The 14,431-nt window shown below is 35.8% G+C and overlaps 1 protein-coding gene across 1 annotated transcript; it reads right to left on the minus strand.

Moving 5' to 3' along the window:
- Positions 1–2,431: 2,431 nt before the first annotated feature.
- On the minus strand, positions 2,432–13,569 carry peb (zinc finger protein pebbled). The gene is made up of 3 exons (XM_075302827.1): positions 12,327–13,569; positions 7,667–8,574; positions 2,432–7,399 (listed from the first exon to the last, which is right to left on the minus strand). The coding sequence occupies exons 2-3, from the start codon at positions 8,495–8,497 to the stop codon at positions 2,450–2,452; spliced, it is 5,781 nt and encodes a 1,926-aa protein (XP_075158942.1). The 5' UTR covers positions 8,498–8,574; positions 12,327–13,569; the 3' UTR covers positions 2,432–2,449.
- Positions 13,570–14,431: the final 862 nt, after the last annotated feature.

Raw genomic sequence — 14,431 nt, forward strand, 5'->3', positions numbered from 1 at the left:
TCACAAAATTATTCGTGAGTCACGACATTTTCGTGCGTGAGTACAAATTTTCTTTCCGTGAGTGTGCGTGAGTCCTACCAAACAATATCGTGCGTGAGTAAGATTTTTCCGTCGTGAGTGTGTGATAGCGTGAGTAAAATATTACTCACGTGCACATTTTAAACTCACCTCTTTGGCAAGTAAACTCGCTCATGTTGTTTGTTCACAAACTACTCAATTCGAAATGGCTTCTCATTGGAGAAAAACAAACTCGTTAAATAAAATTTCAATCGAATGCCATAATCCAAACTTTTAATCGTATCGACAATTTTTTCAATACGGCAATGAATTCCATATCGAATGCCATGAGGTCTGGAAGTATCCAGCGATAGCCACTTGTAGTTTTACACCCAAATATAAAACAATCACACTATCACGCTTGAATTTCATCACGAACGAAATAGATCAAAATGAACTGTCATTGGAATAAATCTGTCAGTCTGTTAGACGAGCGGTTTAGAAATGATAGCAACCTGAATTTGGTTGCAATACATACCACCCACCCGGTAAACACCGATATGAACCATATCTAGTTTATTATGCATCCATGGGCTCAAATTGAAATTTCGGTCAAATTGCATTAACATTTCGACATAGTCCAAGAAATCAAATCGGAATATAGATCTATATGGCGGATATATCGAATCCAAGTAAATCTACAAAATAAATTTCAAGAAAATTAGATGAAATTTCAGGCGTCTATGTGCTTAAGAATTAAATTCAGGGATCAGTCCGTATACTCGTAGGAGCTATATGAACAGATATACGTCAACCTTAGATTTATTGAAATTTCGATTGAGTTTTGTATTCCCATATTCCATATACATCACGATAACGAAATCAGAGTTCGTTTACTCTTTCATTAACTGACTCTTTGGAAATTTGAAGTAATCAATTTTATCCTGAATAGGTATTGACAAAAACGAAAGATTTTTTTCAATTTTTAATTAATATTTAATTTTTATTTGTATATTTTTTTATTTCATTACAATAAGATTTTGTTGTTGTTGCTTTAAATAGTAATATCTATAATAATTCATATAAGATTTATTACAAATAAATGTCTTTGTTGTTGTTTGTTTGATATTTCTAAAAACACTACATACACTCAAAAAATGCTTTGGTTATTGCTGTATAATTATTATTTTTCAAAATAAAAAAAATTCAAAAAATTAACAATTCAGAAAAGTTTAAAAGAAGAATAAATACAATACGATATATACGTAAGAAAAACAAAAAAAAAAAAACATTTTCCCAATTAGGAAGAAAAGGAATTTCTATTATAAATAATTGTGTTTTTTGTTTTAATTTAAATATTTTATTTTGAGTAATTTTTTCAAATGGGATTTTGGTGAAACAATATTTAGGATATATTATTTTTTTCCATCATATATTATTATAATTATCATATATAATTATTATAAGTATGTAGTAGTAGATAAATGGTTTCTATTCAATAATTGTAATTTTTATTTGGTATATCTATAAATGTAATAAGCCACATAGCGGTTTCAGAAGGCCTCCAGGGGATTTGGAAAATGTACAACAATTCTATATATCTATGGTTAAGGACTAACTTAGGGCTAGAGAGCTTAGTTTTGCAAATTTTATTAAATTAACAAAAAAAAAACAAGAATAAAATTTTAAGTAATGTTTTTTGTTTGTTTCTAAGTTCAATGTTGCTTGTTTACAAATCAAGGCATTTGTTTTCGTTTTAAGTACTTGATAAAGTCTTTTTGTTTATTATTGTTAGTAAGAGCAAAGGAATACATTGCGGTCGAGGGAATGTGAGAAAATGGGTTAAGAATAGTTTGAGAAAAAGTCTTTTTCGCTTTGAAAATTATTTAAAATCTAAAAACTATTAAAGCGGTTGCACCGATTTCATTGTTTCATATCAACATGTTGTTCACAACGATTTTTGTTTTGTTTCTTCTTTTTTGACTATGACTAAATATTATTTTTTAAATATATTGTAATTCTAGTTGTTACTAAATATGTATATATAATCTGAGAATAAAAATATCTAAATTTTTAAAATGTAATCTAAGAAAAAAAATATATATATAATAAGCTTTGGTTTTGTTGTTGTTTTGTCTTTTGTGTTTTTTTGTTTGTTTTAAATTGAAACGAAAAATGTAATTTAATGAAATTGTAAAATAAAAACTTTAATTTAAAGTTTACAAATGAAAGCGAGAAGAGAAGCAATGTCTGAGCTCTTTCTTTTAAATGACTATTTTGTGTGTATAGCAACACTCAAAGAGAATAAAAAAGAGAGCGAAAAACCTGATAGATGCGAGCAACAAGTTATCCAAGTTCCAGAGAACCTTTGTCAAATGACTAGAGAATAAATTTACAGAGAGAATGGGAGAGGGAGATATTTAGAAGCCAAAAATTTAAACCAAGAGCCTATTTATTTTTCAACTCCCAATAGCTTGGCTGCCTCATCTGGCGATGACATCAATTTGTTCAATATACCTTGATCACTGATACCCAAGAGATTGCCGATCAAATCCGATTGCATCATACTCGAGTCTTCGTTTATGTTTTGTTTACGCTCACGCAGTACCGTGGAGCCATTACCCCATTCATTAGCCTTGCTGAGTAACTCTTGAATCTTGGAACCCATGGATCCCATAAACAAAGCATTAAGATTTGCATTGGGTGGTAACGCTGGGTGGCCAGCTGCTGCAATTGGTGCTGGCGATGGAGTCACTGGTCCTTGTTCATCATCCGAGTAATCTGAACAACTATTGCCATTGTTCAAACCATCGACTCCATGCATGGATCCATTCATGTTTAGGCCATTGTGTTTCTTCATATGGCGTAACATGCTATGCTTCAGTGTAAACTTTCGTAGGCATATGTCGCATTGAAAGGGCCTCTCTCCCGAATGGGTGCGCATGTGGCGTCTCAAATCTTCCGTGGACCAGAAACGACGCACACAAAATGCACATATGACCTTGCGATTACTGTAGTCGGGATATTTACCGCCTTTGGTAGCATCTTCCTGGGATCGATTGCGTTCTTCTTCTTCATTGGAATTTATTTGGGCCACCTCGGCTTCACTCTCTATGGCTCCTTTGGATAGAAGCAATTCATATTCTTGGGCATGGAAACATTTAATGTGTTCCAAGCACTGTGTTCTCTCAGCAAAGGAACTCTCACACAAATGACACTTGTAAGGCAACTCAGACGAGGAAATAGCCGACGCTGCTTCCGTTTTTAATTGGAATTGATTGAATTGCACTGCGGCTAATTGTTTGAGAATAGCCTGTCGTTGTTGCTGTTGGCGTTCCTGTTCTTGTTTCTCCTTTTCTCTTTGTTCTCTTTCCAGGCGTTCCTTTTGTTCTTCGGCCAAACGTTTCTTCTCTTCCTCTTCACGTTCCTTTTCTCTTTCGATCTCTTCTACTGACTTGGGCAAAGGAATGGGTTCGTTGACATCCTCATCTGGCACATAAACAGAAACGGCCGATTCTACATTGCCATGCTTGCGCAAAAGATGGCGATCACAGTTGCTTTTGGTTGTGAAAAGCAAGGGGCAATGGGAACACTTGAAGGGTTTTTGTCCGGTGTGTGTTAATATGTGACGTCGCAAGGAACTGGACCAGGGGAACATGCGTTGACAATATGGGCAGGATACGCGGTTGGGGGCTAAACTGTAGGCAGATTTTTTCTTGGTTTGAGCACTAGTGGCAGCATCTTCGGCTCCGGAGTTATTGCTTTCACTGGCACTACCCGAGGCCACTAAACCCTCTTCATCGCTTTGGTCCATATGATTGGCCACATCACCAGGACGGAAATAGTTGTTGAATGACACCGAATTACTAGTGGCGTTGTCCACCAATTTGGCTACGGGTACCAGGTCTTGAGATTCATCTTTGAATGGCGAACTGGCCACCTCTTTTAGGAACTTTCCCACCGCAGGAGCTTGAGCAATCATGGATTTCATGGTGTTGTTCGAATTAACAGCAGGTACTTCAGGTTTAGGAGGCAAATTCTGACCAGCTTTGATGGCTTGCTCTAGAATAGACTCGGCTACTTTTTTAGCGGCGTCTTTATTTTCCTCTGATTTAAGTTTAACCTCTTCTACAGTGGTAGGCAATTGGTGTTCTTCTACTGGTTCAGCGTCCTTCTCCATCAGCTGAATGTCATCGTGATCGGGATAATCATCATCATCATCGTCGTGTAATTCTGCTCCTTCGTCTTCGTCCTCTTCCTCGCCATCTTCTTCATCGTCATCCTCATCGATGATTAGTTTGGGCTCATCGTCCTCCATGGAACCATTCGGGGTACCATTTTGGCTTAAGTGTTGTTGACTGGAGTAGTTGGGAAATGCTGGAGGTGCTACGCCATTGCTATTGTTTAGAGATCCCAAATGGCTCGAGAACATATTGGAATTGGCAACACTGTTTGAACCATGCACCAACGCCTGTTGCAAAAGATCGGGATCTTTACGGGCCTTAAGTTGCTGTGCCAAGATTGCATATTTTACTTGATCCGAAATGGGAGAGTGACTACTCATTGGAGTATTGGGATTACCACCATAATGAGCATGAGCCACAGCAGCTTGCAAATGGGTAATTCCATTCATATTCGCTGCACTGCTAGCTCCACGACCACGCATAACATGATGACCACTACGTTGTCTTTGGGCATAGTATTGGGGATGTTGTTGCTTGACATGACGTTCCATGTTCGATCTGAGCGTAAAACGGGCCGAACAATGCTCACAGGCGAATGGACGCTCTGTGCGATAACGTCTCTGTTTTTGCTTTGGCATAAAAACTCCGTTTTTCAAAACCATTTTTACAGGCCCATTAGACAACATAGTAGGTGGCAAGTGTGGTGGTTGTGAGGACATTGAGGGATTAACAACATGTCTGGGTATGCTGAGATGACTGGGATTGGGAGAGAGTAAGGCTGTTTTTGGTGATGCCATTGAAACTGAGGCCGATTTCTCCAACATCATGGGGCTAATAGGAGGCAAATTAGCCGTAGCTGGTGGTATTGGGTTTGCTGCTTTCTCTAATTCGGAAACTGGTGGCATAGTGGCTCCGGCAGTTGCTCCTAACATTGATCTAAAGAAAGGAGCCAGTTTGTGCAAGTCAGTCATATTCTGAGGCATAAATGGAGAGTTGGGCATCAGGAAAGGATTAAGCTGAGGAAATAGCAAATTCCTATACAGTTGCTGAATATACTGGGCTGTATCGTTTAGCCATGGCTGTTGGCCCATGAGCAATTCCTGTTGTTTTTGCAATGTAGACAAATCGGCAGCTTTCGGTGGTTCATCAACACTTGAGGGCAAAGATGTCACGGGAAGTTTTTCCTCTTTCTGGAGCAGTGACAAGGGTACATCCTCTTTTGCTATCATTTGTTTTTGTGCGTTTGCTTGAGTGGTTGGTTTTTTGCTTAAGTCCAAAACATCCATGCTCATGTCGATGGGAGCGGCAGCTGATGTATCTGCCGGTGACTGCTTATCGTAACTGTCGTTGTAACCTGACGAAGCTGTGGACTTGTCCAACATTTCATTAAGGTTCTTAACTTGAATCTTAGCGGGTTTCGAAGATGCATGACCATCGATGCCTGATGTCAACATCTCCTTTAGATGTGACACAGGTGTGGAGCTATCTCTACGACTGGGCTGATGATAGTATTCACTATCATCATCCATATCGGGAGAAGAGAAAAGGTGTTGCTTCTTATTGGGATCATCACAGCTGGAATCTTCCGATGGGTGATAAATAATGGCACGTTTGACTTCTTCTCGTGTGGTTTTGGCATGACGGTTGCGCAAATGTCTTTCACAGTTGGCTTTGGTGGTGAAGGCGTAGTTACATACGGCACATTCATAAGGCCTATCGCCATTGTGTGTGCGCATATGGCGTACCAGAGCGGCTTTGTCGCAAATCGAATATGGACACATATTACAGCGGAAAGGTCCCGCTGGGCCAACCTCACTGAGGTGGACCCTATTGTGACCTTTAAGGGCTCTGAGATTGGGGAACACTGCTGTGCATAACTTGCAGGGGAACTCTCCGCGTAATTTCATTTTACGAAATTCAGCAGTGAAAACATCTTGGGCTTCTTCTTCGTCTCGGTCATAGCTGAACTGTGAGGAGGGAGTGTTCACGGATTGCTCAAAATTCTTAAGGAAGTTCGATGTATTCGACGAAGATGTCATGTTCAGTATCGATTGAATATCAGCCAAATCTTTGGAATCATGGCCTGCCGAAGGTTCGGATTTTATATCGTCTTCAGTAAGCTCAAGATTATGATGGGAAGATGGCGGGGTATTGGTTTGGCTCATTAAATTTTTTAATTCCAAATTTTGGAATAGCTCTTGACGCCGTCGCTGCTCAGCATTGGCATCACGTTCCTCGGAGGATAGTTCGTGTGGTGACTGACCTACAGAATTTTCACTAAAGCTGCGTTGTCTTAGTGTTATGGGATGTTCGGTTATATCCTGAGGTTTGACATCATCAGCTGAACAAGGATGTATGCTAAGTTGGTGATGAGTGCGGAATATAACCTCACAATTGGTACATTTGGCTGGAATTTCCGGATGCTTGGCATCCATGTGTTGATCCAAGGCCATGACATCGGAGAACTCATCATCATTACAAACAGGACAAATTAATGACTCATTACTTGAAGTTGAGTTATGTTTACCATCTGTATGACTATTTTTGGGGGAGGTGGTGGTTGGAGTTGTGGAAATTGCCTTCAAATGCTGCTTCAACAACTCTTCTGAAGTATGGGTTCGTTGCTGTCGCTCATGGAGATCATCATCATCACTTAGTTTGCGTTTATAGTTATTATTGTTAATTTTCAAGTCATTGTTATTGTTGTGAGCTGCTGAGTTATCTGAAGAGCAGCCATCACCATCACTTTCATAACTTTCTAGAGCTGATGAGGCTTCGGTATTGCCATTTAATCGTTTGTCATTAGCACCTGTTGACAATATACCACCATTGTTGTTGTTGCTGTTGTTAATGCTATGTGAGTTAATAGCTGATGCCAACACATTTTGATTATTGAGCTCTGTCTCGCTGGTGGTAACTGTCGCAGCAGCTGATAATTTAACGCCTTCACTTAATTGTCCAACTTGACTTAATGATGCCGGGACACCACCACCGTTTGTTGCTGCTAAGGCTTTTGCTGTGTTGTTGGAGTTGGAGTTGAACTTTGTTCCATTTGAGTTGCGTCGATGATGTGTATGCTGATGCTGTTTGTGGGTGCGCATGTGGCGATGCATGTTGCCATTTGTGGTAAAAGTGAGATGGCAATATTTACAATTGAAAGGTCTTTCACCAGTGTGTACCAGAACATGACGATCCAGCGAAGAGGCAGATGAGAGTACCTGTAACAGAGAAAATAAGAATAGGGATGGTAAAATAAAATCCAGTTTCCAAACTCTAATGAGAATTAATCAGAGAGGGAAATGTAGGAAAAAAAAAGTAGAATTTGAGAGTTAAGCAGTCCAGGCTTAGGACTGCTACAAAAATGGGTAAAAAGTTATTTAGGGAGTGGCAATTTACCGCTTAAAACGAGAAAAACGTATTTATCTCAGGGTGTTGTTCATGTGAACTAAATTTTCTAACACAAAACTTAGGATTAAATCACTTACCTTTGAGCAAATACGGCAGGTGAAATTCTCCGTATTCCCTGAGGTGTAATTGTGGCAACGTATGTGATTTGTAAATTGATGCGGTGTGGCCGACACCACATCGCATATGGGGCAAACATATTTCATATCTTCACCCGTTGCAGAATCGGCACTCGAATTGCCACCATTGCTTTGCTGATGAGGCGGTGTGGATGCAGCCGAAGAGCTATTCGATTTGGATCCACTGTTATTGTTGCTACTACTATTGTTGTGGCCAGTATTTGCTTGATTAGCAGCAATCACTGGGCTACCACTAAGCAATTGACTATGACTGGCATCAACAAAGCCAGATTCATTTCCATGATCTATGGAACCACGATTGAAACGGAATTTTTTACGCAGAGAATTTGGATTATCTGAATTGTAATCAATGTGTACGCTGGTATGTTTATCCATGAGATTGCGCGAGGTAAGGCGACGTTTGTGTTGTAGTTGCTGACGTGGCGCAGGAATGCTTTTCTCATCGGCCGACTCATCGTCATCATAGTCATTGGCCTCATCGGAATCTTGCTGCATTTTACTCTGATGATGGTGAGGCATATATCTATCGGTATCCATGGCATTTGATCCCAATAGACTATTGGCGGCTGCCGCAAAATGTTTATCAGTGGCCACAAGTGGTGTGGATGTGGCTGTATTCAATTTCTTGGGAGTACGACCCAAATCCAAATGTTCCAATGAAGATTCGGATGTTGCGGAATCGCGTCTTTCCATTTTTATGGGAGTGGCGATTGCATTTTTAAGGGCGGGATTATCAGCTGGATTGCTGTTGTGTGTGGGTGTGGCCAACATGATTTGTTCGTTGTTTGATTGAAGGCGGACAAGAATTGGAAACTTTTCCGAAAATTTATCTTAGCTAGATTTCAATGCTGAAATGAGAAAAAATAAAGGGATTTTTGTTTAAATTTTTGAAGTTTCTTACAAAGAAGATATTTTTTCTTTCAGATTTTAGGAGAAATATCAAATACTAATATGTCGAAGATATAAAGTATTTTTTTTTTCATAAAAATAACTACAACCACCTTTTCCCGCTTGCCTTGGAAGAATGTATTATCGATTTTATATGAGTATGCTTCTGGGAAAATATCAAATTCATTGTTCTATCTTTCTACCCTCCCTCATATCTCATTTCAGATACTCTAATCTATAGAAAAATAAAAATAACGAACCGAGACCGAAGTGTCAGTCCATTGTTTTCTTCTCATATTGATTACGATTCTTGAGATTATAGAAATGAAACGAATTTCAAAATACATCGAAAACTTAGCCACCTTTGATGTTGGGTGTTCTATTTTTTCTCCAGCGAGATATTTGCTATACAATAAATTGATAAGATATTTGATTGGTCAAGTGTTAAAAAGAGTTAGAGAACCTGCTGCCCACGAAAAGGTACATTTCTATTATATTGGTGGTTATATTAGAATAAATGAGGTTATTTTTAAATTTAAATACCTCCTAATTCTGCCTTTGGATGCAAAATTTTCATTTATTAATTCAAACATTTTTGAAGAATTTTCTGATTGGAATACGAAATAAATGAACTTCCAATTCAAAATTTTAGTTAAACTATTGTGAATGATAATACAATCTTGAGAAAGTAGAATATTGTGTATCTGGAGTTAAAAGTTGACAAAAATGAGTTGAGAAGAAGTTTTAATGTATTTTAACTGGTCTGTTATTTTATTTATACCATTCGAGGTGCAAAATTATATATTTAGTTATTGTAGATGTCATGACCAGCGAGAAGTTTCTATAGTCTCTCATTGCATTGGATATTTTTCAGGGGCTTCGTACAAGCGACATATTTTATTGTGAATTCCAATACAATGTAGAGAAAAGGAAACGGGGAGTATATTTTCAAAGTGGTCACAATGAAAGCATCTATCATCTGAGGCTCAAGTGGTGATTTGAGACACATTTGAGAGAAACGAGGTGAGTTAGGATAAATTAGCAATTATATGAAGCAATTTTGTGGAAGTGTGGGTTCATTGTTGAAGAGTTATGTATTTAGTACTCAAAAGGTAACGGAAATTGAGAGTGAGGTCAATGAGACCACAATGATACATTATCTCATCTCGGAGGCATGTAGTGTAGTAATTTGTCATAATGCGGGACATATATGAAGAGTTAAGTGAAATGAAGGATTTGAATTTATTATTTGTTTATATTATTTATTTATTATTCTTTATATAACTAAATTAATTAAATTATTTTAAAATTGAAATGGGTATAGTAATATATGTAAGGTTTAAAAGTAAAAATATTTTCTCTATCGAAAAATTGCATACAATGTTTAATTTATCTTTCTTAGTCATTTGAGAGAGCATTGTTTGAGGAATATCTATTTAATTTCCTTTTAAAATACACCTTAACATATTATATAACTCTACTTGTCGAAGCTATGGTTGCGGCGCAATGTAAGCATTATTAATAATAATAATAACTAGCAATAGAGAAAATTGTAAATATCAAGTCACTTTTATGTTTGGGGCATTTTATCTTTTATCATAAATTTTTCGATTAAGGTCAATTTATACTGAAATTACGTCTACCGTTGCAACTGTATCCCCCAAAGATATTTACCTTTAATTGATATTTAAAAACCATGCAAGGAAACATTGTTAACAATTTTTTTAGTGTTGATTTTAAAACATTATTTGTATTAACAAAAAAAAAATGCATTATTACTTTAATTAAAAATATAAAAAGAAAGTATTTTTTGTCACAATCTCCAGCATTGGCCTGATTTACCTGCTTTTTTGTTTTTGGCGCTGAATCGTTACGATTTACGTTCATTTCCTACGAATAACAAATATATACACCCCATTTGGTCAAAGTACACAATACACTCCCTTGAAATATTTGAGAAATTTCGGTTTACGAATATAAAAAAGTATTATGTCAATATATTTTTATCTTATTCTCTCAAATATGTTAGCCCCCATTCATCATTGCAATGGGATTTTTTGTTCCAGGTTATCAATAAATGCTTGGTTCCCGTTAAGGTGAATCATATTTTCATCATCATCCGAACAAAGCACTACCCATAGTCTTCGGAATATCATTAGTTAGGGTGCAATGATAAGAAATCAACGATAGAAATATGGCCGGTTAATTCATATACCCAGCGGTCTTTCACCAGTTCGATAGGGGAAACCTTAGTAAAAGGTTTTTTCATGCGCTACGGAGAGAGTGGTGAAATTGTTAGAAAATTGTATAAGATATTTATTTGAAATCTTTTTCAAAATTAATAACATTTTATGGTTCATAATTTTCAATTTGAATTTTATTCAAAGATTTTTATTAAGAGATTATAAATTTATCCATTTAGGATAAATTTGTCCAAAAAGTGATACATACACTGAAAGAAAATGTAGCTATATTTTAGAAATTTTTAACTAAAATAGATTATCCGTGGTGTCTTGACAACAATAAGTTCTTGATTTTAGTCAAGTTGAAGCAAAATTATTAAACATAAGAATTATTTTTCTTTTGTTAAAAAGGTCTTCAAAAAAACACAAAGTTCATGACGGGCATAATTTAACAAAAAAAATCCATTCATTTTAGAAAATTATAAATTTTGTTTTGATGAATCCTATTTTAAAAAAATTATGTATTTGTTTTGTGTAAAACTTTTTCTTGTTTTGTGTTCATCTCATTAGAGTAAGCAAAAATCAACCAATTATCATGATAAAGTTAAATTGCCTTTAGACTTTTTGTTTGAGGATATAATGAACAATAGTGACACAGATGGACTTGGACCCCAGTTTTTTCATACAATTAGTCTGAAATTATCAGGTGTTATTCTGAACCCATAAATAGAGCGGTCTTTCCAATTTATTTTAGTTTTCGAACATCTATTTGCCATCCGATTTGCTTGAAACTTGAAACAGGGTTTTAGTTTGCTTTCTTAAATCATATCTGCTGAGTGGCTCAATATCAATTTAGCCCTTAATAAACCGTTCTGGCGATGCAACGATTGGCTCTAAAGAAATAAATTTTTTAGCGTCACTTTAACTTTTAACACCACTCTTCCCGTTTTACCTCTCGAGCAGCGAGAAAACCAACTTTGAAATAGACTGTCCGCTGACGGGCATGTCATAGATTGTAAACTTTGCCATTTATTTTAATAAACATTTTCACCGTCCGAACCCAGCACTTTCTTTATTTGGCATTGCAAATCAATATGGTTTCTAAAATTTGGCTGGTTTCTGCTTTCAATGCACGAATATAAATTCATAGGGTTTCTATTATATTTTTATTTAAGCAGTCTTAAAATTTTGAGTCAAATTTTCTTTCAAAAAAATTGATAGCTTCCAAACCTTCACTATTACAAAATTCTCATAGTTTTTCTTATATAGTAGTTTATTTAAATTGGGGAAAAAATTCCAAAAATGTAAGGAATTGAAAAGAGATAGAAAAAATTGTTGTGTTAAATTTTGTTTTTGTGTACCATCGGCAATTAAAAGAATTGAATTGAATGTTTTTAGGGAACACTGTTTTCGCAATGTTGGAAAAATAAAAAATATTTATTTTTCAAGGTATAACTTGTTTATTTATTTTTTTCAATTAAAACATTTATAAAAAATTGTTTCTTCTCTATTATGTAATATTTTATTACCTTGACTTATGTTTTTTTCTTCAAGTTAATCCGTTTTGTTGAGTGAGGGGTACGTGTTGATGTGTGTGTTTTTCGTTAATTTTTTGCAAAAATAAATTTTAGAAAATTTTTTGCATCACAATTTTTTCTTAATTTTTTTTAACATTGTTTGTTTATCTTTTAAGGCATTTTGTATAGAGTTAAACAAGTTTCATATATTCACAAGAAATATTTTGGATAACTTATTTAGTTTTACTTTTCGTTTGTGTTTCTTTTCTTTATTATATATGTTCTCTTTTTCTTAGAGAAATTTTTGATAACATATTAATTTGGTTTTTGTTTTTTTTTTTTTGGTAATTTTCACTTAAAATTCTATTGCACCATATTTGCTTTATTTGTTGTATTATTTTTATATGTGAGCAATATAAGTAAACTTTGTGTTTTTTAAGGAATTTGTTGTTTGCGAGCTATAGTAATGATGCTCTTATTTTTTTAATATCATTAACTGAAATGTTTCTTATTCGTTCGTGCGTTGGGTATCTTTCTTTTTTCCTCCGTTTGATGTATCTACGTTCGCGAGCACACCCGTAATGATTGGTTTCGTTTTAACCGAAACTAAACTTAAGTTTCGGTTGTTTGATTTCGATGGCGCACGTCAGTGTAGAGTAGCAGAATCTCTCTTCTCTGCTTACTGAGCTGAGGATTTAAGCAACAACGTATCCGTTACACGATTGATGTACTTAAATATGTACGAGACGTTTATTCTTCTTCGACTGCTGTTGTTTTCTGAAGTTTCTGTTAAGCTTCAGAAAAAGTATTTCCGTTTTGTTTGGTATGTAGGGTAAGGCGTAGGGGTTTGTGTGTATGACTTGCAATTTATCTTAAACTAAATAAAGAGTAATATATGATGTGTGCGTATGTTGGTTTGTCGTCTTATAAGTATGTATGTATAAGTATTATTTTATTTTGTTTTTCTGTTAAACAGTTTATGTTGTGAGTGTTATCCTTTAACGTTGGGCAGATGAAACTCAACTGAATCGATTCTGTCGTTATGGAGTTGTATTTAAAGAAAATTTGTCCAGCAATCTCATGCAGTCACCACGATTAATCCCTCTGCCGATAAACGCTGTAGCAGCAAACCCTCAGCAACATCCTCATTGAAGAACCACAACAACAGCATATCATATACACACACATTCACATCAATCCAAGAAGAGCAGTCGTTTTTTTTACCAAAAATAAAAACATCCGACGAAGAAGAGAAGACGAACGGTGTCAGCACCACACACAAATATCTTTCAAGAGGATTGTGAAAAGACTAAAAATGATTGGGTTAACGGCCAACCACTGTGAGTGAGTGACAGAGTCAGCTAACCATTGTGGTTGTGTGTTGGCTGCTTAAGAAAACATACCAAAGATTCAGAGAGAGAGAGAGAGAGGAAGAGCGCATACAATTAAACAGACTTTGAGAGAATCTCACAAATACATCGTTAGTGCAAGTACAACCAATTGAGATAAGCACTGAGAAAAACAAGAGATGATTAAAATGTTTGTGTGTGAGTGTATACAAAAGTTTGTGTCGAGAAAATGATGTACATTTGCGTGTGCTGAGCAGCACTATTGACCAGATGATGAAGATGGTGGTTGATTTTATTACAAGTCATAATGTGGGAGAAGAAATTTATCTATTAGATAAATTCATTGATGTCTGGATTAAGGTTTCTTCTCAAGAGAACCTCATCTCATATGAATGCATATGTATGACTTATTGTTTGTAGTAGTGGTAATTGGGAGGAAATTATTTGGGACCTATATACGTATGAGTGTTTGTCTTTTTGGAGTTGTTATTGCTGTTGCTAGCTAGCGTCATTAAAACATCATCTTCATACGCATGCCTGTAAAATGCGTAGCTAATGAAATTTTCTTATTGCCATTAACGAAATCCATTAGATTACAACAAATAAAATAGTCGTAGACATGGGTGAATATGTGTTTATTCATAGAAATGTGTATCTATGGATCTCATGAAAATATCTACAAGAATCTTAGCAGTAGGAATAGGGAGATGGTGAGGTTAAGAATGAAAAACCAGTTTGGGAACCAACAGCAACTAACTTGTATTGATT

This window comes from Haematobia irritans, chromosome 3 (assembly GCF_050003625.1).
Source record: "Haematobia irritans isolate KBUSLIRL chromosome 3, ASM5000362v1, whole genome shotgun sequence".
NCBI lineage: Eukaryota > Metazoa > Arthropoda > Insecta > Diptera > Muscidae > Haematobia > Haematobia irritans.